The sequence below is a fragment of the Centroberyx gerrardi genome, chromosome 19 (genome assembly GCF_048128805.1).
Source record: "Centroberyx gerrardi isolate f3 chromosome 19, fCenGer3.hap1.cur.20231027, whole genome shotgun sequence".
Lineage (NCBI taxonomy): Eukaryota > Metazoa > Chordata > Actinopteri > Beryciformes > Berycidae > Centroberyx > Centroberyx gerrardi.
In genome coordinates this window covers 16,429,868-16,456,324 of record NC_136015.1, presented here as the reverse complement: position 1 = coordinate 16,456,324, position 26,457 = coordinate 16,429,868, and the positions used below count along the sequence as shown (strand labels likewise).

The 26,457-nt window shown below is 41.5% G+C and overlaps 1 protein-coding gene across 4 annotated transcripts in view; it reads right to left on the bottom strand.

Moving 5' to 3' along the window:
- akap9 (A kinase (PRKA) anchor protein 9) overlaps window positions 1–26,457 on the bottom strand; it is a 70,692-nt gene that overhangs the window by 16,446 nt on the left and 27,789 nt on the right. For 3 of the 4 annotated variants that reach the window (XM_078290132.1, XM_078290135.1, XM_078290134.1), the window contains 13 exons: window positions 24,778–24,838; window positions 23,354–23,725; window positions 22,339–22,614; window positions 19,838–19,968; window positions 19,222–19,437; window positions 16,721–16,937; window positions 11,587–11,749; window positions 7,942–8,036; window positions 7,359–7,476; window positions 6,108–6,146; window positions 4,892–5,124; window positions 3,409–3,528; window positions 155–331 (listed from right to left, as the gene is read on the bottom strand). In XM_078290132.1, coding sequence (XP_078146258.1) covers window positions 155–331; window positions 3,409–3,528; window positions 4,892–5,124; window positions 6,108–6,146; window positions 7,359–7,476; window positions 7,942–8,036; window positions 11,587–11,749; window positions 16,721–16,937; window positions 19,222–19,437; window positions 19,838–19,968; window positions 22,339–22,614; window positions 23,354–23,725; window positions 24,778–24,838 — 2,218 coding nt within the window. The remainder of the gene's footprint in view (window positions 1–154; window positions 332–3,408; window positions 3,529–4,891; window positions 5,125–6,107; window positions 6,147–7,358; window positions 7,477–7,941; window positions 8,037–11,586; window positions 11,750–16,720; window positions 16,938–19,221; window positions 19,438–19,837; window positions 19,969–22,338; window positions 22,615–23,353; window positions 23,726–24,777; window positions 24,839–26,457) is intronic. The other variant, XM_078290133.1, reaches the window with a different exon arrangement.

Genomic DNA, 26,457 nt, shown 5'->3' with positions numbered 1-26,457 from the left:
AGCTGTCATCTCATCTTCATTCCTTCACACACCCCCTCTGCCATGCTCCGCAGCTATTGTTCCCCGACTCCTATTTCTCCCGAGCCGTCTCTGCTTCCCTCTCTTGCACATTCTTCGTCTCCCCCTTTCCCCCTCTCCCCCTCCCCTTCCTAACCTTCTCCAGAGACTCAGCGCTGGCCAGCAGGGCCTGCTCCAGCTCGCGGACGCGGCTCTCCAGCTTGTCAATCTCTTCGTCGCGCTCACCCAACTCGCGACGCAGCTGCTCCGAGCCGAGCAGCAGCTCACTGCACCAATCCGCCTTCTCCTTTAGCTGGGAGGTCAGCTGGTCCACCTGGTAGTGAGAGAGAGGAGGAGAGTGGGAGAGAGGGGGGGGGGGGGCATTTAATGAGATTCGCTCTCAGACAACACTCGGTACAGCGTAGCCGATAGATGTACAGCTAGCTGGGAGGTCAGCTGATCCACCTGAGAAAGGAGGGAGACGGGGGGATGAAATGAGGTGCAGAGACAGAGGGGCGAGAGAGATTTCATTCAGGGTGACAAATGCCACAGTGCAGTACAATAATCAGGAGGGCTGCTGGCAGGTAAACTGATCCACCTGTGAGATGGGGAAAGCATCAGCAGATGAATGAAGGGGAGAAAGAGGGGTGGAGGGGAGAAGGGTTCATGTAAAATGAATAAGACCTGGGAGAGCAATTTTAATGTTGCTACTATTGAAACAAAATCTAGATGGTGGACTGTTCCCTCTGCTTGGTCAAACAAGAAGAGAGGGAAAAAGATGACACAGTCTCTTATAAAAGTATTTACCGCCCTCTTGACTTTTGCTGACACTGTTGTTTCAAAATACACCACAACTTTGAAATTGAAGTAAGGTAGGTGAAATAAAAATAAGTAACAATTCTAATATGCAAAATATTGGATTTTTTGGGGTTTTAATTCTGTCTTTCTTGCTAACAGAGCTGACTTGGAGTCGTTTAATAAATTCATCAAGTCATCACTCCCCATCACTATATGTGAAAATTTAGAGGATGCAATATTAGTGTGCTTTTTCTATCCAATTTCTCCATTGACTTTCGTGGTAAACTTGGGTAGAGTATTATGATTGGAGAGTATAATTGTCAATGCTAATTTCACTTCAGGCTGCTCTACTGTGCAACTCACATTTAATTCTTTATCATTCTCACAACTTTTCAAGTCTGTTTACTGTTCTGTCCACTTTTATATTGGGGACAAGGGAGGGAAAGACGAGGAGGAGTGGAGTGAGAAAAGATGATGATTAGAAGCTGAGTAGCTATTAGCTACTCAGTTAGCTTTCAATTGAGGACACATAGAGGGGGACCAAACTGGAGAAAAAGAGGGGGAAAGGGACAAGGGAGATGGACAGGATATGAATCGCTACAGGGGCAGGCAGGATTACTAAAATGCACTTAATGCTCTCTGCAGGAGAGTTGGTTCTACATGTAGCTAGAAGCAATACCTTAAAGGTTACTCCATCCACCTGCAATAGCCATGGGAGAGAGAAGGCAGAGGCACAGAGGATCAGAGGATGGAGAGTTGGAGGGAAAGAGGAGAGAGGAGAGAGGGAGAAAAGAGGAAGAAAGAATGCTTAATGATGGTAGCTGTGGCAGGATTCTGTCTCTGGAAATTATAGAAATGGTAGTGGTAATCTGTGAGGTATTAGCTGGTGAAGTTGTAGCAGAAGTGCAACTGGGTTATGTAGTATATGCGGCACAAAAGCATAGACAAAAAAAACAATCATTTTGAATTCTACCACAAAATTTAAACCAATCTATCTCAACAACAATCGCAGATGCAAGAAAGCCCATCAGAAATTATATTATGCGGGTCTTGAATTCGAGGGGGAGCACAGCCGCTACCCCAGCTGACATTGTGGCACAGAGAGTAAAGTGGAAAAGAGCACAGACATTCCTGATGCTACTGAGCCACCAGACTGGCCTTCCTCCACTGAAATAACTGACTCATTTTGTCAAATGATGTTTGAGATTGGGACTGTGAAATGCACTGAGGGCCCATATCCCATAACAGAAAAAAGGAACAGGCAATTTTCTAAAGCTTATTGTGCTCTTTTTTTTATTACCCAACGGAGAATGAGTTGAACAAAACTGCTTAATTTCTTCACATAAAAACTGTGTACTGCTTTGCATGCAAACTATTTGGAGGTGTGCAAGGATGAAAACAATCGATTAGTTAGGGAACATAATTAGCTGTCCCTTTCAAATGTGCTGCAATACCATGAAACATTGACAGTCAATGCCAAAATACTATAGAAGCCAGGGGCACGCTGGGGCACGCAGAAAATCAGTTTTAACATGTGAACATAGCAATACAGCCAGCAGAAATATCTGTAGATATATTAGATAGAGATTCAGAGTCTCTGAAAACGTTTCTCTTCCAGTAGAGAGAGAGAGGATTTGAAAAAGCCATCTAGAGATCATGAGTTTGACTCCAGTTTATCCAACAACAGCACTGTGACTATGTACAGCATTTCATGATGAAATTGACAGCGGTGATCACTTTTATGAGTGAGACTGATGCACAAGAAGTAAAGTCTTCCTGCCATTTGGTGGGTCAAGATACTGTCCAACACTACTGAACATTTCCTATTCGAATCAGAATGACATCAAAGTGGGAAAATGTAATCAATCAAAATGCAGTGAATTTTGTGCTAACTTCAGCTGTCATACTCAAGCCTTCTAGTGTATAGGACACTGCCTTTTCTCAAAGTGTGACTCCTGTTGGTCATGTCGTAGTGCAGGTGTGGGATGTCTGTTTACCAGTGTCAGGGATATGAATGTTACGCAGAATAATTTGAACTCAGCCAGCGAACTTTCAGCAGTCAACCTACATAGCATATCAAATCATTCATGACTTCCTGATATGAGCATTCACACCTGAAATGAATATTTCTTATCAGGTGTCACATAACACATCAAACATCATGTAACTAATATGATGTTAAAATGCATAAAGACATTAACACTTGGCTATACTCTTGACAAAATCAAATTTTTTGTTTGTGTTCGTTTGTGTTTGTTTGTACAGCTCACTGTATTCTTCTTGTATTGTATTAATAAACAAATCTGCTGGAGTGCTTACTTCCATCTTATTAAAAAATGTCATGATCATGGAAATAAAATGCAGTATTAACAAAGGATTTTCAAAGGGCTACAAGGACAAGCATGAATCCCATTCTCATGTTGTCTATGTAACACTTCCAGTTTGACAAGATCGGTGTAATTTTCAAGCAAGCATGGGTAATTCTACCAGCTCTATTGTTTTGTTGCATGACACTGAGACCAATGTACGTAAACACCACAGCCGATGTTCAAAAACTGAGCATCTCCATTACTGCCTTGTCCTCTGGCAGAGAACAATGCTTTCTACTGTTACCTCTCGGTTTCTTTGCTCAGAGCCAGTCTGGAGCTTCTGTGGATTCTTAAGCTGTTGCTCCAGCTTGTGTATCTCCTGCTGGAAGACATCCCTCTCATGTTCTCGGTCCACAGCTTGTTCCTGGACATTAAAATAAAGACAGAACGTAGAAAGACAGATAAATAAATAATGGAAAAATATGGATTTTTTTTAATGGATCTTAAAAAACAAACATCAATATAGCCTTGCAAGCTAAAGGCAATAGAGGGATCTTAAATCCTCTGTTGAGGAATTTGTTTTCTGATCACACAACTGCTCATTCAAACACTATTTTTTATGTTTGGCAGCAGCTGTCGCAAGCATGTACATTTTTCATGAAGTCAGTGTTGTACTGCATGTCTGAACTGACTGAGGTCGTAAACGTTAAGGGCCAGCTGATGGCCCTGTTTAATTAGTTTGACTCTGATGTGTTTGAACCTGTGGCGGTAACTCCTACTGGCCTGCAGATGGTGATGACTGACTAGTTGGCCACTATGCACTATCAAGTGTTCAGACTGGCTACTTGTGCTCCCATTCCTAGCAGTAGTTGTAGTTGAGAGAGTGTGAACGTGTTTTGGATTTTGTATATTTTTGGGATTGTAAGCAAATTGGTTGACTTGACTATATAATAGTGATGTTGTTGTCTTTGTTTTTATTGTCTTCAATAGATAGATATAGATTCATTTTCCGTATAAATAAACACACGGCAGGAGTGACACATCTGGGAGACAGCAGCATTTCCCCCAAACATTTATAGATGCTGCGACCCCACATGGCATAGTTTCTGGACATTTTTGTATCATAGGTTGGCTAGCTTGAAGCTGAGCTTGTGATTTGCGTTTCTTGTGTTTACCGTTAATTCCGATTCCAAGTTCCCGGTAGTATCAGCAAGCCTTTTGTTTACCAACATTCAAATTTGTTCCATTGTCACTCGACAAAAATAGCTTTGTCTGATTAGATTTGCAAGAATGTAAACTAATGTCATGTGACACCTTCCTACTCCAAATCTTTTGTTGACTCAATAAAAGGTGTTGGTAAATTATCAGAGGTGTTGCCTTTATCCATGACAGCCACAGAAAACACTTATTTATATAATCACTTTTTTGAACAGTTATTAGTCCTTGCCAGCATGTGCTGTAACTACTGTAGCACTAAGCTAGTTTTTTCATGTTGTTTCATGTTGCTATGGATGTGTGTGTACTCATGAGGCCCAATTAGTGGTATATGGCTAAGCTTCGCAAAAGCTTCCTCATAAGTCTTAGGAGGAAAGGAATACGTGTAAGAATTATGTTCATGTATGAAGGAAAGAAAAAAAATTACTTCCTACTGCAATTGACTTAGAAAATGTAGAATTTTGAGATTCCAATGAAAGAAATCTCAACAAAAAAACTAAAACAACATGACATTATGGATTCCCGTCCATGCAGCGGTCCTTTTTCCAACTGCCTGTGCAACTTTAACTTACGTCGAGGAATCTCCTGTTCTTCTCCAGCTGTTTCTCCAGAGCCTGGATCTGCTGCTGGAGGTCTCCGCTCTCCGTCCTCTGAGCATGCTCCAGCTCAATCACCCTGTTGACCTGCTCCTCCAGCTCCGCCTCCAGGAGCTTCACCTGCTTCAGGAGGTCCGTGTTCTCCTTCTCCGCCTGACGCTGGACCTCCACCTTCTCCTTCATCAGCTTCTCCGTCTCTTCCAGAAGGTCTGCAGAATATGGCGGACGAAGGAGGAATAGAGGAACGGTATTACAGCCTGGCAAGTACTGCAGTGGGGGCTGAGTTTATTTAGTTATGAGTAATTCAGGTTTGATTTCGGTAACCGACAGGATGCTGAGATGGAGCCATTGAAGAGTTTGAGGTCTATGAGCCATGTCATTAAATTTCATGCATGTTGACCAACTCTCCCATGCAACACTGCGTTTTCTAAAAGAATAACATTCAACTTCCTCTTATAAAATCTAATTGTAAAACCATAATGTGCAATATATGGTCACTTCTGCAACTCTCCATTTGGGTAAATGGTTAACCTCAGACTCTTCCAACATCTCAGTCACCTTCCCAACACAACATCTCCCAACATGATCCCCTTCTGCCCATCGTCTGCCACCAGTGAACCAACCCCACACCGACTCACCCAGGATCAAACCCCGCTGGATTAGTGCAAAAGTAAAAAGGTGAGAGAGTGCAAATGACAGATCAAAGGACGTAGACACTCCAGACATTGCAATATCCATGCCCCATAAGCGTTTGCAGGCAAGGGAGAGGGAATTCCTGAATGGCCAATCATCTCACTCAAAAAAATAGAGTTAGCACAATATCAACAAATCTAATCTACATATAACCATTAAACAAAGATACCTCAATTTGGAGCAAAGATGATTGACAATTAGGAGATGACGATTAAATATAAATGTCCGAAGATTATTTTCATTTAGTCATGCTAAAAATGAGTGCTAACATTGACCCAAAGACATTAAAATGACAAACCAGAACAAAGAAAAATCAATCAAAATGAAAAGCTGAAGCAACAGTTAGTGATTTTGTTTGTTGTGAGTTTGTGAGCCCATAGCAAGCAAGCTCCAAGCCTTATTGGTGAGTTGCTGGATTAGGGTTAGAAAAATATGCTGTCACTCAGCTAGACAATCAAGGTACATAGACATGACTGAGCCATGCTCAAAGTGGACACACCTGCTTCAGGTGCTGCAACCACTGCAGCTTCAACTAGGCCTATAGGAGAATAAGAAAGCACAGGAATTTAGCATGCTCTTGTTTTGGTCATGAACAGGAAAACTCGTAGAGAGAGGATAGAAAAGGGGTGGAGATAGGATGAGAGTGCTTTTCTATCTGTGTCACAGTATTAGGTCAAAGCTGTGTCGCCAAAGGATGGAGAAGCCAACGCTGTGAAAGCAAATGGAAAGAGTTCCTGAAACAGCCCCAGTTTGGTTTATACCCTCAGATACAGTATACTTACCATTTCATCACAGAATGTACTTATGGGATACCTTCTTTATAATACAGGGGATATAGTGCAAAATTAGTCTGACGTTCTCAATTTATGACTTACGGCACAAATACCCGTGGCAACTTTTTGGGCGATGCTGACGGGTCCAAAGAGTTGCCTCAGCATTGTTGTACTGGTTACATAAGAACTGATTATAATGAAACATCTTAATGAGTTTTTGACCCTTGGTCTCAGTTCCTGTTGCCGAGACTGGTGCCAACAAAATGGCCTTTACATACAGCCTTCACTGTAGGTCACAAGAACACAGACAAGTATACTGAAATTACGGACATTTCAATATGACACCTGTGTGCATTTAAATCTTGGTAGTAACCTTTCCCAAAAACTAGCAAACTATCATATCTAGGAATTTGTATATTGGCAATGTATATAAACTCGGAAAGATGAGATAAAAACAATGGCAATAACTATAGCATGTAGCTGACACTGTCTTTGGTTTGATGTTTCATACTAATCAATATGTTAGGTGCCCCCTGTAATTCATACAACAACAGACAGTGTCTTAGTTTGAGAGAATGGCAATCAGTTTTCCAGTGATACTAAACTGATGATTATTGATTGTGTTGAGTTGCTTGACTTGATGCAAGACTACTGAAACCTTTCTCATGTTGTCCAATTCCAACATTGGGGTATTTAAAGAACCTACTGTAAGGTTCAGACCATGCTGAATAAGCTTATATCCTAACATTTGAGGGAGGGTGGTGCTTTAAGTTTTTCAAGTGTAAGGATGATAATCCAAAAACCTATATTTTTTTCTCTAATAAACGCATATACTGGACACAAAATTATGTGTTCAACGTTATCTAGACTCCCCTGAGGGAGGATTAAGGAATCATATCGGAAAAATATAAATAACCTGACCTTTTAAAAAAAAATCCATGCCTTTTTAAAAAAAAAGGGAATTCTGGGATACATACGAAGCTCACGGGGCCCGGCGTGCTCCTTCATGGCGTCCTGTTGCCGTGACAACAGCTCCCGCTCCTGTTGCATCTGTAGCCTTTCCTGCTCCAACTCGTGCAGCCGGCTACCTGTGACCTGTGTGGAGCAAACAGTATTCAGTTAGGGCCTGGATGGAAATGACGATAACTACACATGTGGGGTCAATAATGGCTGTAGACTGGAGGCATGGCAGGAATTTTAGACTGAAGAGAATCAACAATCACACTATACGGTCTTTGTTTGCTGATACAATGTACCTTTGTATTGGTATGTACACATTTTATCCCTTTTATTCTTTTCTGAAAGTTACAAAGTGCTCAGTGAAGGCTAAAACAAAAAAAGAGCCCAAGATTATCTAAAAAAAGTGTGAAAGATTTTAATTTGATTGAATTCAAACTCATGTAGTTGCAGTTACACCTGAGTCACAAGTGTACTGCGCTGGAAGGAAAATCCTAAAATCTACCATAAGAGTTAACTGTGTGGGACTCCAGGCAGACTTCACTTCCTGTCTCACAAGAAGTCAACTGTTTTTTCCTCCTCTCTGGAGCTCGAATGCCTCACCTGCAGCTCTTGCTCAAGGTTCAGCTGGAGCTCTTCCTTCTGGCGCACCTGCTCCTCCAGCGCAGCCCGTTCACCCGTGTAGCCATCAATCAGACCTTAAGGTGGCCAAAGAGAGAGGAGAGGGAAGGTTACACAACACAAGGGTGCTGAAATAAAAACTCATGCACATTCACATTATACAACTCACAATTCCCTTGTAAAGTCTGTGCATCTTCATTACGCTCCCATACTTGAAATCGCTCAACAAAAGTATTTAGAGGAATTTCTTTGAGCCTTCTCTTTTAGTTTCAGTCACACACACACACACGCACACACACACAGATGAATGAGCACTGAATCAGCGGGACACAAAATCCAAGGTTACTGCACAACACGCAAGCAAAGAAAAATATACATACACAAACATAACATGCATACATTACAGATGCACAGAGAAACGCAAGGGAGCATGGCATGTCTCTCTTGTTCACTCTGTCAAGCAAAATGGGTCAGACAGCACAATGAAATGTTCTATTATTACATATTTTCTCACAGGTCAGCAAGCATTACGCACCAGGACAGCACTCAGTTCATAGATGAGGAACTGTGCATACATTAAAACACAAACTACTATGGAAAATCCATTCACTCCTTTACTGTACGTCCGACTTTGGAATACTAACTGGCATGAAATGAGACGGGTGGCAGGCTGAACCCCGCACCCTTCACCCCAGACGGGCTGGGGTGAAGGGTTAGGTGAATAAATGTTTTTTAATGAGCAATATTTTTTACTGAGCAACACGAATACGCAAAGAGATCTTTTGCACATTTGCATCATTTTTCTTCAACACTGCAACTGTGAATAATTACCAAAATCAGCCACTCTCCATCTCGCTGTTGCTTCCAATTTAACTTGATTCTGCTCATTTGCAGCTAGTACGGGCTCAGTGGGCTCTCTGTGTGTGATTTCAAAAATTTAGAGAGAGACAGAAGGGGAGAGTAGGTCCTGAGTCTGCACTAAAAGATGTCACTTCTGTTGTCAGGAGACATCATGTGAGGAACCTCTGCTGTGTGGAAAGTTTGCCTAAGGAGGGATCGCTCTTTGATACACGTCTGTCTGATGCACCTGATTAACAGCTAAAACAGCAAAGCCCACAAACTACACAGAGCTCTCTCTTACTTATCTGTACTTATTTGCTTAACAGCTTAAGCATACATTATTAAATATGAAAAGGTCAAATTAATTTAGGATAAACATGTACAGATGCAATATACAGGAGGGAGGATTTCATTACATTTGATGACAATCTGATGCAAATAGCAATTACTGATTAAATTTTATGACTGCATTTACGAACATGAAACACTAATTATGGGAAATGTCTACATACAAATATATAAAACGTGTGTGGTTTTCAATGAAATAAATAGTTTGAATGCATTAAGGCCAGAAAAAGTCAATAATCTAAATAATCAATAATCAAATAACTAACATTTGCTTTAATTATTTGATTACAGATGTATAAAATGACTGTATTTTACTTATTTTGTCCCAAGTTCTCAACCTATCTTTAATCCCCATGCAAAGGTCCCACAGTCCTTAAACCTATCCATTGTAAAAAGTAAAAGGCAGGGGATTTTTCATGAAATGTGGGAAATTTTAATATTGTCTTGATAATGGGGCTTATCTGGACTAGAGAGGTAAGAGTAGATATAGCAGCAGGTACTGGAAATTGACTCCTTAATGAATCAAAGGTGATAATCCCAGGAGGGCTGTAATGTCTCCATCTCATAGAAATGGAAAGCTTTGATAATGAATAATAATACACAGATCTTCATCCATCTGAGGGAAAAAAAAACCCTAATAGCCATGGTGACCCAAAGCTACGAAACACACACTTGTGTTTGTTTGCCAACGAGCAACAGTAACCCCCTCAATAAGCACCAAAACAAGTCTAAAACCTTTTTCATGAGATCAAATATGAAGCCTGTTCAACAATCAATTTCTATAAAAACACAGCTAAAGGACTCATAACAATGCCCACACACCATGATGACATTACAGACCTCTTAGTCATCCATCTTGGCCTCTAGTTTTGTTTTTTTCCTCTAGCTCTAATATAATACAAGCAGACTTCTCATCTCATCCTGTTTAGTGTTTTCACTGACACCTAATAGTTTCTGTCAGTCAGTGAAGAGGATCCTCTTCCAGGGTGAGTCCGTCTCTTGGGTTAATTCAAAACCAGTTTTAAAACAGCCGCACCCTGAGCTATTAACCTGTGTGGATCATCCAGACAAAAGGAGGGGAATTATTCCAGTCTGGCTTCAATGGCATTTGAACACCAACATGTCAAATATAAAAAATCACTGGATTTGGCGATTTCAAACACTTTCTGAAGATGAATGGGGAAGTATGCAACATGGCCAGATATAACACATTAATCAGGAAACATTGATTAATATTAAGAGAATTTCACTTAAACTGACAGGTATCGTGGTAATGAATATGTATATTAGCACTACATTCAAAAATTGAAATAAGACTATTCTTCTCACGGATAACTCTGTCAAGCTTCTGTGCTTCTTTCACAGAGGCAGAACTGCTCTTTTAAACTGATTGCTTTACATGTTATGGGATGTCCACAGCGTAGAATTTAGCAGTTATTCACAATAACGTTGTTCTTTTTTTTTTTTTTTTTACAACTTGCTGCACGGTGTCCCTCTTTGGTGGATTACCTTGTAAAACCTTGGTTGACAAGTGATCAACCTATTTTATGACAGCAAATATTTGCCATACTTCAGCACCGCTATCAGTTTACAGCCAGAAAACAAACATCATACCAGGATACTACTCAAGAAAAAAAAAAACCTATATGAAATTATAACTGGCAGTAAACTCACCATTGTACAGTGTGTCCAAAAAGTCAGTGTGTTGAGACCAGAAGAAAAGATTGTTCTACCTTACACTCACCAAACTGTGTGAGAAGCCAGTGTATTGGGTTTGGTGTGTGTGAGAATGGAAGTGTGTGTACCAGTCAACCCTCTCAGACCAGCTGTCTCTGACATGGATGGGACATCTGATTTGCTGCCCCCCGACAAGATTTGACAACCCACTTAAACTGTGCTGAGGCAGCAAAATCAGCCATTGCCATTACATTGACTCCAAGGCAAATGGATTAAAGATATTCCACAAAATTACCCTGACCTCCATGGAGAACATCTGCATTTAGAAGCCCTCACACTTTGCTTGTGGGCTAACCTCACACTCACTCAGACGCTTTAATACAAATCAGAAACAGACTCACAAACACGTATTTCCATTTGTCGACTTCCCACCACAGATGGTCTCACACTCCTCTAGTCTCCCTTGCAAACAGCTGATCCCATCACTCCCTGCACCCCCCACCCCCCCACCCCCACCCCCCGAACACATGCACACACGCATTTTCACTCTACTTCCATATGCTCTTTCTGCTGCAGTGCTTTCTGTTTTCTGTAATCGCCTTGACACATAAACACACTTTAACGATCAGATCATCAATTAGGGTTGCGTCGTTAATTAATAGAGAGCAAATCATAAACATTCACTACTTCAATTCCTCCAAATCACAATAATAATAAGCATTATTTTCATATACCAATATACACATTTTTTATTAAACTCACCCTCAGCCCGGTGGAGCTCCAGAGCCAGCTGCTCCCGCGCCCGCGCCTCCTCCGCCAACCTTTCCTGCAGCTCCTCCTGCCGCTGCAGCAGCTCACCCATCTCCTGGTTGTGGCGGAAGGACTCCCGCATCAGCTCAGTCTGGGTCACCCGGGCATGTTCAAGCTGAGAGGGAAGGGAGACGGTGTGAGACAAACAGAGGAGGTTAGAGGGGACACTGTCTCTGAATCAAATCTTTGAAACAATCTGAGTAGTTGCCTTGAATCTTGTTTGTCAAAGATATCTTTGTCATGCGGAAAGAACCACTTATGACACTAAACCTTGCAGCTGTTAGGTAAGAGCCCGAGGTAAAGTTTTCAAAACAGATATTCAAATTTTCTTTATTTGAGTTCAATTTGATTCATTTAACAGATTTACAGCATCATGGCAAACTGATGGAGCAAGTTAAGTAAGTTATTAGTTATAGTTAAATAACTGACTGACCAAGAACACAATTAACTATTGTTGCCACCATTAAGAATATCATAACTAACTATTACAGTGTGGAAGCCACTATATCACTGTGGCTTAAGGTAAAACTTGCACCAGCTACTTAATAAACAGCTTCCCACTGCTGTGCATATTGTAAATGAACTATCTAAAGGCCAATGAGGTTGCACACTACATACACTAAGGATGAGGTGGGGGAAGGGCATTGCTTAAGGTTTTATTTATTGTGGTTCATTTTGATTAGTGTTTTTGTCTATCTTCATCTTTTTATTGTTTTTTCATGCAGTCATTCCAAGACAAACTCCAATATTTGCACACTGGTATGACAAATGGCAAGTGCAGGCAACTTGTACATGATTCAATTGTGAAATGAGGTGCAGTCCAAACAGAATCTAAATCTAGGCTGCAACACTGAGATACTGATAACACATTTCCATTATGGCCCTCTCCGGTCAGGTGACAGAAGGCAGATTATTCTGGTAGAACTGCTCTGAAATCGTCATAATGCAATAAATCGCCCACAAGCTCATATACGCTTTCACTCGCCAGTTACTTTGAGAGAAGATTTCCATATCACCCTGACCAAAGGTTACACTGTAACATAACGGCAACCAGGAAGTACAAACGTGACTCTGCCATACAGGAGTCATACAATCTTTCACCTACTGTTACAGATGAACCAAAGGAAGAGACGCTGAACACCTACATAGAAGAATGTATTTTAAATTACACATAATACATAAATAGAACACCTCAACAGCACAACTGACAACGCCCAGGCTCCATCTAATCTACAGAACCGTGATGTGGAAAAACAGATCCAAGTCACTCAAAAAAATCAGTTAATACCCTTTATTCTATTTTGCGAGAGATACTTGTAAGCTAGAAATTGTGCCCCAACACAACAGAACTGTGTGTTGCCAAGTACAAACTTACTGTATAGGGAGGAGTGGGCAGAGAGATTTTGGAGATGACCTTAAGAAGGTGACCGTTGGATCTGTGGTTGACGTGCGAGATTTGGGTCTGCACCACCACAGCATTTTTCTCGTTCAAGGTGCTGGAGAGGGGAAAGGGCCGGGGAAGGGGCACACGAGATTCCACCTCGTACACGTCCTGGTCCTCCCCTTCCACCCACATGCTGCTCTGCAAGCTTGAATTCCAGTAGGAACGGTAGGAATCCATGGTAAGGGATGGATCCAGGGAAAACGTCCCAGCTCGTCTCCTTATGGCGGGGTTCCTTTTCTGGAGTCATCAAAAGGGGTTTCCATCTGCCACGGAGTGTGAGGCTGAGCTGATCTAGCCGTCCAACCACAAATCAGAATAAGGTCCAGTGGGGAAAAAAGCAGTGAGCAACGTTGTGGGTAGCTCCAAGCAACAGTTTCTACGTGTTTGCCTTGCACACAGCTAGAGTAAACAACATTAGGAGACAGTGAAATTCACGTCATCTCAATCACATGCTGCCTGGTTGAGGTAGAACAAGTTCCAGGTAAATACTGAGAGAGAAATCATCCGAGCAAACGGAGAGAAGTTCTGTGGCAGGAAAGGCTTCCAAAAAAAATGTCATCCTCGGCAGCAGGTGGAAATTTCAGCTGGGATCGGTGGCTTACGGGGCATTCCTGAGCATGGCCGAGGGAGGTAAGTAAACACAAAGGCAATCATTTCTTTTCCCCGTGTCCTCTCTGAAGATCTCTGCCCCGTCTCTCAGTGTGGTTTCTGACCTTCTTCTTTTCGAGCGCAACCACTGCCTCTCACTAGAGCTCACACCCCCGCGTCTGCTCCAGCACTCTCACTCCCTCTCCCCCTCTCTCTCTCTCTGGAGGTTCATTAACAATGCTGTGCCGCCGTAGCAACCGTGACCTGCAGGGAAGCCTCCCAGGGGCCCCCCTTAATTGTTCAGTCCAAGCGCCAGTCAACCAAGGGTGAAATGACAGCGGTCGGATCCAAGTCGCTCCCTCACTCCTTTTCACGTCCTCCCAGGTTTGCCATCAGCCTTGCTCCTTGCTCATACCATGATACTACTCTTACTCATTCTAGCTCCAACTCTCTCCTTTTAAACATCAAACTGCCCTATATTTTACCATTCTCCTCTCTTTTTCCACCCTCTCTCACTTTCCTTACCTCAGGCAGCCTACTGTCACTCTGTTACACTCACTTTGCCTCTGTCAATGCACATGCTTAAAAAGATTAAATCCCAGAGTTCCAGGGGTTTTTTCCCCCCTCAGAAGCCAGGCTCTCTCCTTCGCTTCCTGTATTAATCGCATAGAGCAGGATACTGTTCAGCAAAAGTGGGAGGGAAGCAGGCGTGGCTTCAACCCTTGGGGCCAGAGGGCCAGGTAGATTTGCAAATAGATGACATACTCCCTCCCTCTTTCCCTCTCTCTCTCTCTCTCATACACACACGTAACCACACACAACACACACCCTTCTCACGAGAGCTTGTCAAACCGGATTTATGCTCTACATAGACGCAAAAGAAATGATTAAGGCATTCTGACATGCTTCCTTTAGGTCCCTCCTCCTGTCTGGCACGTCAACCTTCAAACTCAATGCACATGAACAATTTCCATGTTTCACTGACCAACAATGTGAAATTAGTGAGCGAACACCTTTCCCCGGCAAATAATTTACAACACTAGCGCAACAAAGACACTCAACATTCCTGACCGGCTCATTACATCAATCTCTATTCATGACGCTGCTTTACAGGCAAGACACGCTGATCCACCGTTGCTCACTGACAAGACTAATGTACACCGGATCAATAGTGACAGGAAAATCATTTCCCTAACCATTAGAAGATTTGTTGATTACAAGTTTATGGCATTGTAATTGTGTGTAGCAGGAAGAGATGTGCTGTGTGAAATGTAATCCCCTCGTAAACAGAATGGATCTTTACTGATTGTCCAGTGACGGCTTAACAATCCTTTGCTAGTAGAGTATGTAAAGTATGTAGAGTATGTCATAGTAAGGTATGGTAACGTTACACATATGCATATTTTTCTTCTTTCATTCTGTTCATGCTGCATTTTCAGTACATGTTGGAACTTAATCAGAATTTCCCATACACAAGGTTTTGACATGTGACACAATGGTATAAAAATGTAATATAAAAATTGATCCAAAATGAATACAACAAAGAGAAACCATAAAGTCTCAGATGCTGTAGGTAAGGGATGAGTAGGTACAATATACTGTAAAATAAGGAGGTGAATTACATCATTAAAAACCCAAAGATGTGAGAGAAAGAATAGGATTCAATTGATTTTATAGCAACCAACATGCACTCAGCGATTCAGATAGATGCTGCAACATCACTGACGCTTGGCCTGAAAATTCGTTTATGCTATTTTTAGATAGCCAAGATAAAACCCATTTCAGTGTGAGTAATGCTTGAATCTGAGCCAAAGGGAAGATGTGCTGTGCAGTCAGTTACAGTAACACATTCAATGGCCTGGTTAAAGTAGGACTGCTCCGTCTCTCTGGACTGACACTGGACACAGGAGGCGCACTACATAGGCAGCCTAAGGGGGCGGCGTTGTTCTGCCCAACTGGATTAGGATAGGCCGGTTGGACAGACAAAAGCCCCATGTAAATACAGCTTGTATCTATAGGCAACCACTGGGAATGAGACAGCCCTATTGTGTGTGAATTCTAGACAGGCCAACTTTGTTGCCAGCCAAATTCTGCAGTCTCATCCCCATTATGCCTCCGTGAACAGACTTGGAAAACTATAGGAGGTTAACAATGTTGTGTGTGGGCATTTATATGTTTAAACAAAGACTACATGTGTCACTAGAGCTTTCCGTTCACTGGTAACTTCTAGGCACAAACACACTGATGCAGTAACACCATAGGACTGTGCATGAAGAATATTCAGGCCTTGTTGATAACTCATGCCTCATCCTGCTAGGAGACCACATTACTTGGCAAAGTATAGTGTAGTCTAAGATCACAGTCCTGCATTCTTCTTAAAGTTCCCAGAATCAGAACTGTTTTTGGTGAAAAAGGCATTTGATTATTTTGCCCCCTGGTCCTGGAACAATCTCCAGTCAAAGCTCCAGCTTGACCATTTTATTCCCCTAAATCAGTTCAGGCAAATTATCCACAGTCTCATGCAAGATGTGTGCTCCTGTTTCTGATCTAAATTGTGATCTTTTTTATTGTACATATTTTACTATTTTTGTATTTTCTTTTTCTACTGCATTGTATGTTTTATTGCGTAACCCCTGCTGCCATTTCTTGGCCAGGTCTCCCTTGGAAAAGAGATTTTGAATCTCAATGGGAAAATAAAGGCTAAATAAAATAAAATAAATAAAAAGTAGTATAAAATTCTGCTGTATCATAACTTCACTAAAGGCCAATTTATGAGTATAGTATGGCTACCTCTTTGCTGATATATAGCAGCATATTTCATTAAACATTTGCCAGTCTCTCTGGTACATTAGTTCTCATAAACCAGAATAGTTAAGTTCGACATCATTAGAGTTTCTTAGGTAAGCTAGCAGGAAGTGCGATATGCAGTAAAAGAAGGAAATGAGATGAGCATCAATCAAGCCCATCAGTGCTGTGAATGTGAATGGGCAAGATGAAAGGGAGAGTGTGCACATAACCGAGAACTTTAACCACCCGACCCCATCTGGTCCCTACCTGGTTGGTGGTCTCGGTGATGGCCATCAGCATCCTCTCCAAAGCCGTCTGGAGGCGGCTGCTGATGCCCATCAGGTGCTCCTCGTTCTCCATCTGAGTCTCCGCCCCCAGCAGCAGGCTGTCCATCATCTGCTGGGACATCTCCAGGCCCTCGTCAGCCTCCGTCTCCCCGGACCACACACTCGCTTCGTCTGTGCCAGTCTCGCTGCCCTGGCCACTTTCTGTGTATGGACCAGAGGAAAAGATAGCAGAAATGTATTACTCACATATTATACACACACACACACCTGATGTTGTTATTGCAATTTCTCCCGATTAAAAGCTAAAGATCACTCAGACATTTTGTGACTAGTAGGCCTATTACAACTTCCAAGAGGAGCTTACAGTTGTTTTTTCTGATTTTAGTTATAGCTTTACCTATAACCCAATAGCTTTAGACAGATAAAACAAGATACTGTGAAAAAAACATGGTGAAATGTTGCTGATGTTTCTGTGGTGATAACCAGAAACATCAAGCTACTCTCAAGCTCACATGAAAAAAGGAATTAATTGGCTTTTAAATCTATAGAAACAAAAAGTTTAGACCTTAAAATATGCTAAATATGCTGGTCACAATTAGACTCCACCTCTGGCTTATATTCATATGACAGAAGATAAATAACAGAATACAAAGCAATGCTAGGAATATGTTGATGTGGTTGGGTCGTAGGTCAGGGAGCACATCCGCTCATGTACCTGTGCCCTTATGCTACTTTATTTGACCTCATTCTCACTGAACTATCTGGCGATGTAACCTGTAAGTTCACATTCTCAGAGGACAATTATGATAGTAGGTGGCAGCGTCTGTAAAACATTACTTTATATTACAGTTTTTATTATATGATATAATTTCCATATTATGACATGCTGATACAGCAGGACAGAACAGCAGGTCTTTTGAAGGGCAGAGGCAAGTCATTATGCTGGTAGTATTAAACATGGTTCCTAGATATTTTCCGTTTCACAATTTCAGTCTTTTTTCAGTCCTTTGTGTTTTGATTTGATTGGTATTCAGTATGTTATATTCTGATAGTTGCTCGGCAATATGGCTGTCAACTACACCATATCACCGTAAAGCTGAATGTTACTCTTCACAACAACAAACAATATGTGAAATGACAGCATGTCCATAACTACAGAAAATGAGAAGTGATATGCAACCCAATATGTAAAAACAGCCTCATTGTGGGATATACTGTTTCATAAACTACTGATCTTTGCAATCAGAGCTTTACGCTGGTATATTAAGTATTAGGAGTCAATAATTACTTGTTTAAATTATTAATCATTGAATTTAAAAAAGTGCATTTTGATATAAAATGGTGATATAAAATAGGGCTCTTGTAAAATTCTGGGTTCATGGTGTTTGGTCACATATGTGCATTGGGACTTATTCCCACTTTGCCAGTGACATCTATGCAACATTAACATAAAGCATTGAACCTCACCAGTAACACTATTTAGCCCAACATGGTGTGTATACTTTTTACTAGATAACTAGATTTTTACTTTTATTTGAATTTCATAACTTTACAGAATAATTTATAGAATTTGCTTTTCACTTTGAAAGAATACAACTTTCTTATAGATCACAGACAAAAAGATAAATAATAAATAAATAAATGCATTATTATTACATTGTAGCACAACAAAATGCAAGATGTCAAGGGATTCACAGTCTTTGATAATGATTATTGATCACTGTATGTTCAAAAGTACATGTTCTGGTTGCTGATCTGTGATGGATTGTATGGAAACTTAACTTTCCAGTGTTTGACACAGAGCACCAACAGTCCATGAATGCTACATCCACTGGAGACAGTAACTGTAATCCTGGAACTTTCTGAACCTGAAATGATTTGCTGCAGTACACCAAGAAAATGTTGAGAGGTGCAAACCTAATTCTCTCTGACAAAGGTCTTTTAGCTGCCCCGAAAACCTCTTCCAAAACTGAAATTTGTGAGGAAAGGAACACAGTATTTGGCACAAACCTTGGCTGGATGTATAAGAAGGTAGTTGTAAGGCTGGAAAACAGTCAGAGCAATATGCAGTACAAGCTAGTAAACTATAGTTCAGTTTAATATATGCAGCTACTGTCTTGGCAAAGTATTAGTAGACCAGTGAACGGTTTAATTTGTTAACCTGAGACTGTGCTGTCTTTAGTTACCATAGAGTCACCACTGTGAGTAGTAATGACCCAGTCAGACAAGACCTTCAGGACAAGTCCAACTGAAATGGCAAGATACTTAAAGAGCGCAGCAATAGTTTTAAAGCCAGATACTGAGGTATTGTGCTCCTTCAAGTGAGTGAATGCATGCATAGTCATATTTTGTAAGTTTAACTGTCTGTTTTGTGATGGAGCTCTGGAAAAGTTTAGCAGCCAGTACATTCAGACACTAGTTTTCTCCTTAATAATGACAAATGATATTTAATTGATCCCATTAATTGAACCGTGATGTGACTTGCCTGCAGTATAAGGTCTGAAGGGCTCTGTGCCACCTCTCTGCCAGGTTGCTCTCTGTGTGGAGGAGTGTGGCGGTGCGGCCTGCTGCCCTCCACTGGAAGCCTCACGCAGACTCTCCATGTGGAGGCCCATCGTCTCCTCCGCCGCCGCCGTGGTCTTCAGGACGTCAACCAGCACCTGACAAAGCCTCTCGTTGGCCTTACGCAAGAGGTTTCTGACAGGAGGAGGTGAGAAGGTAGGTGTTAAGAAATTAGGACTGGTGGTTGGTTATGAGAACTTGTGCGGTGCCATCAATGACTAACACAGTAGAGGAGGAGAGCATCGTATATATCATTCATGCAAGAAATCTTAATTAGTTAAAGGGAAAGCTTGAAACGATCACAGTTGTAAAACATTTCACCCTTTAACAAAAATACAGACCTCAAAATGGGAATTTGGCCTAGCTTTGGCTGCAACTGGAAATCAATATTAACCTTTTCCCAATTCTTCTACAGCACTAACACAAACACATCCGGTTAGTATGAAGGCACAACTTCAATAGCTGTACAGATTAGGAATGTCCTTTTAAGAATAGAGCACAATTCAAAGTATGTATGTATAATTCCTGCCTCTACCTTTCAGTGGTGATAATGTCCGGATTAGAGGAGTCCCCTTCATCCTGTAATGACAATTTGCTCCCATCAGCTTTCTTTACTCCCGGCCCCTCTGGGTCCTCCTCTTTCCCAGCTTCTCCCTTCTGTAAAGCCTGGACAGGCAGGAGAGAGAACACAGACAGCAGGCCCGTCATTGGAAAGGCTACAGTTTGTTAAAGATTCCTGAAAACACTAGGCAGCCGAGGGACAGCGTGGCTCTATGCATGACCATTAGTAAGAGTGGATTCAACTAAGGCACAGCAAGGCGCGTAGACACGCTCCCCTTTTACAAGCACACAGACTACAAACACACAAACACACTTCTAACTCCCTTGGAGCTGAGAGAAACACTAGTATCTTTGTGCTGCTATGGCAACAGGTGCACCTGAGTCAAAGGGACTGGCGGAGGAGGCAGCGCCCCCTTCTGGGGAAGAGGCAGAAATGCAGCTCTGCCTCTCCACACAGAAAATCAATTCATTCTCAAAGACACCGCATTGTGTAGAGACTGCAGATGAGTAGAGACTGGCACCGCTTTCAGTCAAAGAATCATTTCATTAGACCGATAAGAGCATACACTGAATGCCACATTGAATGCCACTTTTACACTCATCCAGACAACATTCAGTATGTGCTACTGTGCAAAATTCTCTTACACAAATCAAACTTTTATGCTGGATTATGTTAATATTACTTTGAATATATAATGGTTTAAAATTTACTTAACAATTGAAGGCTGAATAGAAAGTCTGTTAACATCTTCAGCAACCAATCTATGGCCAAACACTATATCCAAAGAAAGTGTCAATTTAATAAATGCTTGCATTTCACTGCATACAAAGACATGGAACACTCATGTACAATGACATGCCACATACAAATATCAAAATAGTTTATTTATGTTAGAATTAGTTAAAATATACTCTTATCAAAGCCTTCCATCCAGGAGGATCTAAGCTGTTTCAGAAACTTCAAGACTCAAACCTGCAATGTCAAGATTTAAAATCTGGAGCTGCTTCATCAATAATGAATAAAAGACCCACAGAATATTGAGTTTTATGCCAAAATAAGCTTTATTCTGTAGTAGTCTTTCAGGAAATCCCACTGGATTCTATCGAAGTCACTTTTACCATCATTCCCAGTTTATTCCCTATGGAGCAGCTCCACATTTTACATCTGTGGTGGCGCTCATATTAATTCTCTGGTTAGGAGAGTTGTTTGTGTTCACAAGTATTAATTGGACTGTTCTATACCATAAGAATAACATACTGTATATGAATTATTCAACTGAGTGGTATTTCACTTTATCATATGATTGACAAACTCATTTACCTTAACAGAAACGATGACTAGCATACATCAGACACGCAGAGTGCAGAGACATTTTTTTTGACATCTTTAAAACCCATTTGAGCCAACTGTAGCTCAAGAACGTTCTTAGCAAGTTGGTTAATGAATTACCATTAGTGAATCAGCATTAGCAAGAGTGTGTTGGAACGATTCATCACATAAAGAACATTGAACCCGACAGCCTCTGCTATGGCGCGGGTAATGCCTAATCATGCAATAAATGGCTAGTGAAAAGCCTAGCTGGCCCTGGGATTAGGTCTTCAAGGCATGAGGAGCGCTTTGGCAAAGAAGCCTGCTAACATGAGAAGACTCCACACTTCTAAAGAGGGAATATATTTAACAGTACACCAGTGCATGCACAAGTAGTGAATATGCAAGCTTCTGAATGTTGAATGTTACTCTTTGGTAATGGATAAACAAATACGCTTCCTTCCAAAATTATATTGTCTACTGATATTGATTGTGGTCGAGTATGATTATTTAAAGAACTGTGTGAATACATGTCAGCAAGTCCCTTACATCAGTAGTATAAAGCTCAGGTACATAAATGTACTGTATGATGCAAAGGGAGAGGAAAAGCAGTGTTAGGATGCAGAGTCCTTCTTAAATAGGAGTCTGAGTATTTGTGTGTGTGTGTGTGTGTGTGTGTGTGTTATGTTTCAGATGGTCCTGTGCTACTTTTGGGCTGCAATTACCCTTTAAGAAGTGCCACTAACACAGCAAGTGAAAGTGAAACACGCATTTTGAGAATCACTTTAATGATTGTTTGGCTTGTTGGTTAAAGTATAAGGCCTATATTCTAATTTAAAGAAATCCTGCCTAAAAAAGATATATAGGCTGAAATCTCATTCTAAGGCGGGGATCTCACTCTACCCATAATGCATTAATGTTGCTGCAAACTACAGAAACATGCTGCTGCAGATTTCTACACAGGAACCCCATGCATAATCGATGCACATGTACATTAAATCCAATGCATGCAAAACACACACCGGAACACAATGCATCTACAATGGAATTATGCAGCAGTAATGTAATGGATTCTTTCCTTTGAAATGAATGAAACTTCACTGGAGAGTAACGCATTCAACACATTAATGCGATCCTGGCATAACAGGACAGCCAGCCGCACTGACCTGCTCCGGTCCTGCTTCAGTTTTCAGCAGCTGCTCCTTTAACCTGTGGACCTCGGCGGTCCTCTCGCTCAGCTCCCTCTCCAATCTCTCCCTCTCCACATCCTCCAGCCAGAGACCCGCGGTGGGAGAGGCCCTGGGAGTCTGCTCCTCTCTCTCCCGCTCCTCCACTTCTTCCTCTGACTGGGTCTGCATGGACGAGGTAGTCTGGCAGGCACGCTTGTTGATGCGAGCCAGCACAGTCTGCTGGGCGAACTCCACTGACATCTGAACTATGGCCTGTGGAAAAATTTGGAGCCAAAGATAATGTGCCTTAGGATTCTATTTAACAGAGCACTTACACATTTAAGAGTGCTGATGCAATTTTATTTACAAATCTTTGATGTGCAAGGCTCCCGGCAACAGGCAACAAAGTTAGGCACAGGGTCAAATATCTTTTTAAAAGTTTGCTGGCAGCAAGATATTCTGCTGTGATAAAAGCATTTGTTAAGGAAATGCTTGCTGCTCAGAGTTGCCACAAAAGTTGCTGTGTCACTGACTTGATAACTGGCCCATTCCAGAGTCTTAGTTGTACAGTTATCATTAGAGTGGGATATCAATTCATTGGTTTCCAAGTGGTCTACACAACTAGCAATGGTAAACAAACTAATAATTAGCTTTATTAGTATCAATAAAAATGAATTTGAACAGTATGTGATGATGTAACAGAAACAGGCTTTATAATAAGAGAACACATTCCTTGAATAAATTAATCTGTGATGTGATCGTCATCTTCGAAGACCTCATTCAGGTGAGCTATACATTTTTCTGATTTCTTTAATGAGTTTTAAGCTATTACCTTTCAAGACTAAGGAAATAACAATCCTAAGACATTAATGAATTGCACTGCCCAAGCTGGATCTTCCTTCATATCAATCTAACCTAATGTAAAGCTTTACTGCTGCCAGTTTCACTGATTTTGATTTGACAAGACTGACTGTTCTGAGTAATATCAGTCCTAGACAAACTGGTTACCTACCTTAGCAACCTCCTCCTCCACTTTCTCCCAGTGTTGTTTCTCCTCCAGCACGACTTGCCCCGCTGCCCTGGCGCCCTCGATGGAGCGTCCGGCCCCGTTGATCCCGCCGAGGTCCTGCTCAGCCTTAGTCAGTGCTGCTTTGTCTTCTCTCTCTTCTGGACTCTCCTCTCCTTTCCTCTCCTGCTCCCTCTCTTCTCTCAGTCTCCTCAGCTCGCTGCTGTGCTGCTCCTTGAGAGCGGCCACTTCTTGGACATACTTGTGGTAGAGTGCTTTCCTCAGTGTCTGCAGCTGCACCGTCAGGCCCGAAGACCTGGCAGGCCGGTGCAGCTCCACATCTGCGCCTGCCTCTGATGCTTCCTCCTCACCAAGCTGCTGCTCAGAGAGAACGCAGAAAAGAGGAAGAGAGGGTCAGAGAGGAAGGGACCACTGGAGAGGGAAGGTTGCGTGGATGAGTATGGATTAATGTATCAATGAAGACAAAGGAAAAGGAAAGAAGGAAATGCAAAGAAGGAAATGCTGCAAGATGAGATGAAACTCACAAGTTGCAGATTGGAGTGTGTAAAAATAAGACAGAGCACAAGACAAGAAGTTAAGGAAAAATAGAGAGTTCCTAGGAACTGCTCTTAAAATAAACAGTCCCTAAGTGGCTCTTCATATAGCTCACCCCACCCACTCTTTGACCAGTGATAAATACACCACTCTGTTCTCTCCGCCCCCCAGGGATGATAAAAGGATAAAGAGATGCCTTGCATCATACTAGCGCCACACTTTTCCACTAATACACTACCAGTCTGTCTGGTACTGAATCCCTGTCTTGTCTGTTTTACCATCATTCAGCCTCTTCAGTTCTCACTCGCTTCATGCCTTCATCACGCTTATTCTCAGCATTTCCAATCCAGACATATCTAAAAGTTGATCAAAAAACTCTGTTCTTCTCTCCTACCTTCCTCTCTGATATCTGAGTGAGGCTGCAAGAGCCTTGAGCACACATCAGCTGAGGGGGGCGGGAGTAAGAGAGAGAGAATGACAAAACTACGAGAGGACGGAAGCTGGAGTGGCGGTGATCGAGAGGCGACTTAAATGGAGCGCGGTTCACTCACGCAAGACAGAATCCTCTTTTCATACCGCCGCCGAGTCTAGAGTAAGCACGCTCGGTTCACCAGTAACACGCTGCACTGGAGGGTTACGTAACGTCTTACCCTTATTATAACATGCTCCTTCAGATATAGAGCCATTCCAAACTGTGGCTTCTGGAGCAAAGCCGGGGATTTAGGGCAGGTTTTAGCCTAAAGGCTGCAAGCGCCCCCCTCTCCCTCCCCCTCACTGTCACAGCGTCTTAATGTATATACACATTTCAGCTTGTGGTGGGACGTGATGAGTGTGACATGGCAGATTTAGACAAGGGCAAAAAGTAGCAGCCAAACCTTTAGCTCCTCTCTGTGCTCTTCCACCCTCTCGGAGCCGGACTGTGCAACACTGGACAGGCTGAAAGACAAAACAGAATGTCAAAAATCGTTCTATAACCACATATGAGATTAAAGATTTTTTTCTGTCACATGATCCCTTCTATGGATTATGCTACTCTCTGAAATTTGGTTTTGATATTGTGTGGAGTTGAATGAAAGCAAATGGCATCTAGAGGTAGGGATATAAGTCACAGGCAAAGACCTAAAAACATACAATGCTTAAGCAAGTATAAATTAAGAGTAAGCACACGATAAATGAGATATCCATACAGAAATTGCTATAGAGAATACCAGCTGAAGTGATGACATATAGCAACGACACTGCCCTTCAAACTGGCACCATTGAATGAATTAATAAGACTGGAGTTAAGTTCACTGAAATACTGAAAAAACAATCTGGATGTATGCGATTTGATTCCATGTTTTTATGCCTGGGAATCATTTTTCGGAAAAAAGGGAATTTGATTCCTCATGTGATATAACAGCGTTCTGTCTTGAACATGGCCAAGATTAGACAAAAGAGAATCCAAGGTAAGAACTTGGTTGGTACTGAGAGTCATAGTGGTGAAAGTACTGTATTTACGAGGTCAGTAGAGTAAACAGTAGAGGGCAGTAGCATCTCAGTGAAATCCGATGAGGTTTGGTTTTAGCAGAGTATAATAAATAAGTTATTATATGTACAAATAAAGTGTCAGAAATGTGAGTGGTCTTCATATTGCTTCTGTATACAATAAAAAGAATAAAGTTAATAAACTCCCTATATTGAATATTTTCATTTTTGTGCAATTTGTTATGTTGCAAGATAGGATACAAAGTGAGACATGAATAATACACAGGTTCATGCTTGTGGGGACAACCATGTACTACTGATGCATTGAATTGAGAATAAAACCCCTAATACCTTTGCCACTTCAGCGCAGCACTGAAGTTCATTAGAAACCTCATTCAATCCAACGTACTGTGTGGTTCATGAATAAGAGATACCATTCATCTTCTGTCCTATTCAACACTTCAATGCTTCAGTGATTCACTTCCTTCAGGAAGCCATCTGGAATGGTTGAAACCCTATTTTTATAGGTTAGTAGGCTAGCAACAGGAGTCGAATAATGCTTTTAACCACCTAGTAAATATTTCATTAGTTAAGGCTCTGTTGTCAGTGGAACGGTATCAGCTAGCTTCCACCTGCTACACAGGTTGTGCAGACCATTAGCATCAAATAGTTTTCAAAACTTCAAATTCATCTGCACTACATTATGCGGTGGTTAAGTCTGCTAATACTATTCTTCCAACACATGTACTGTACTGTGAACAAGTGAAGTACAACTACTAAAATGCAGCTAGTCAAAGAAATTAAATGGATTCAATTCTGTGAACAAATCCAAGTTACTTGATGTAATGAAATGACGTTATTAATACAATTTCACATTTTAAACATCTTGATTGTAAGCATTAATCAAGGGAAATCTAAGCATCACTCGCAATCATGGAGGAAGCGATGGTGACAGCGGAACAGAAATTAAATAATTTAATTGAAGATAGTCTAACAAAGCAACTGTTCCTATGCCAATCTCAGGAGAGACAGGAGAGAGACAGAATAGAAAAGATATTTATCTGTTTCAAACTAACCTCCACAAGGGG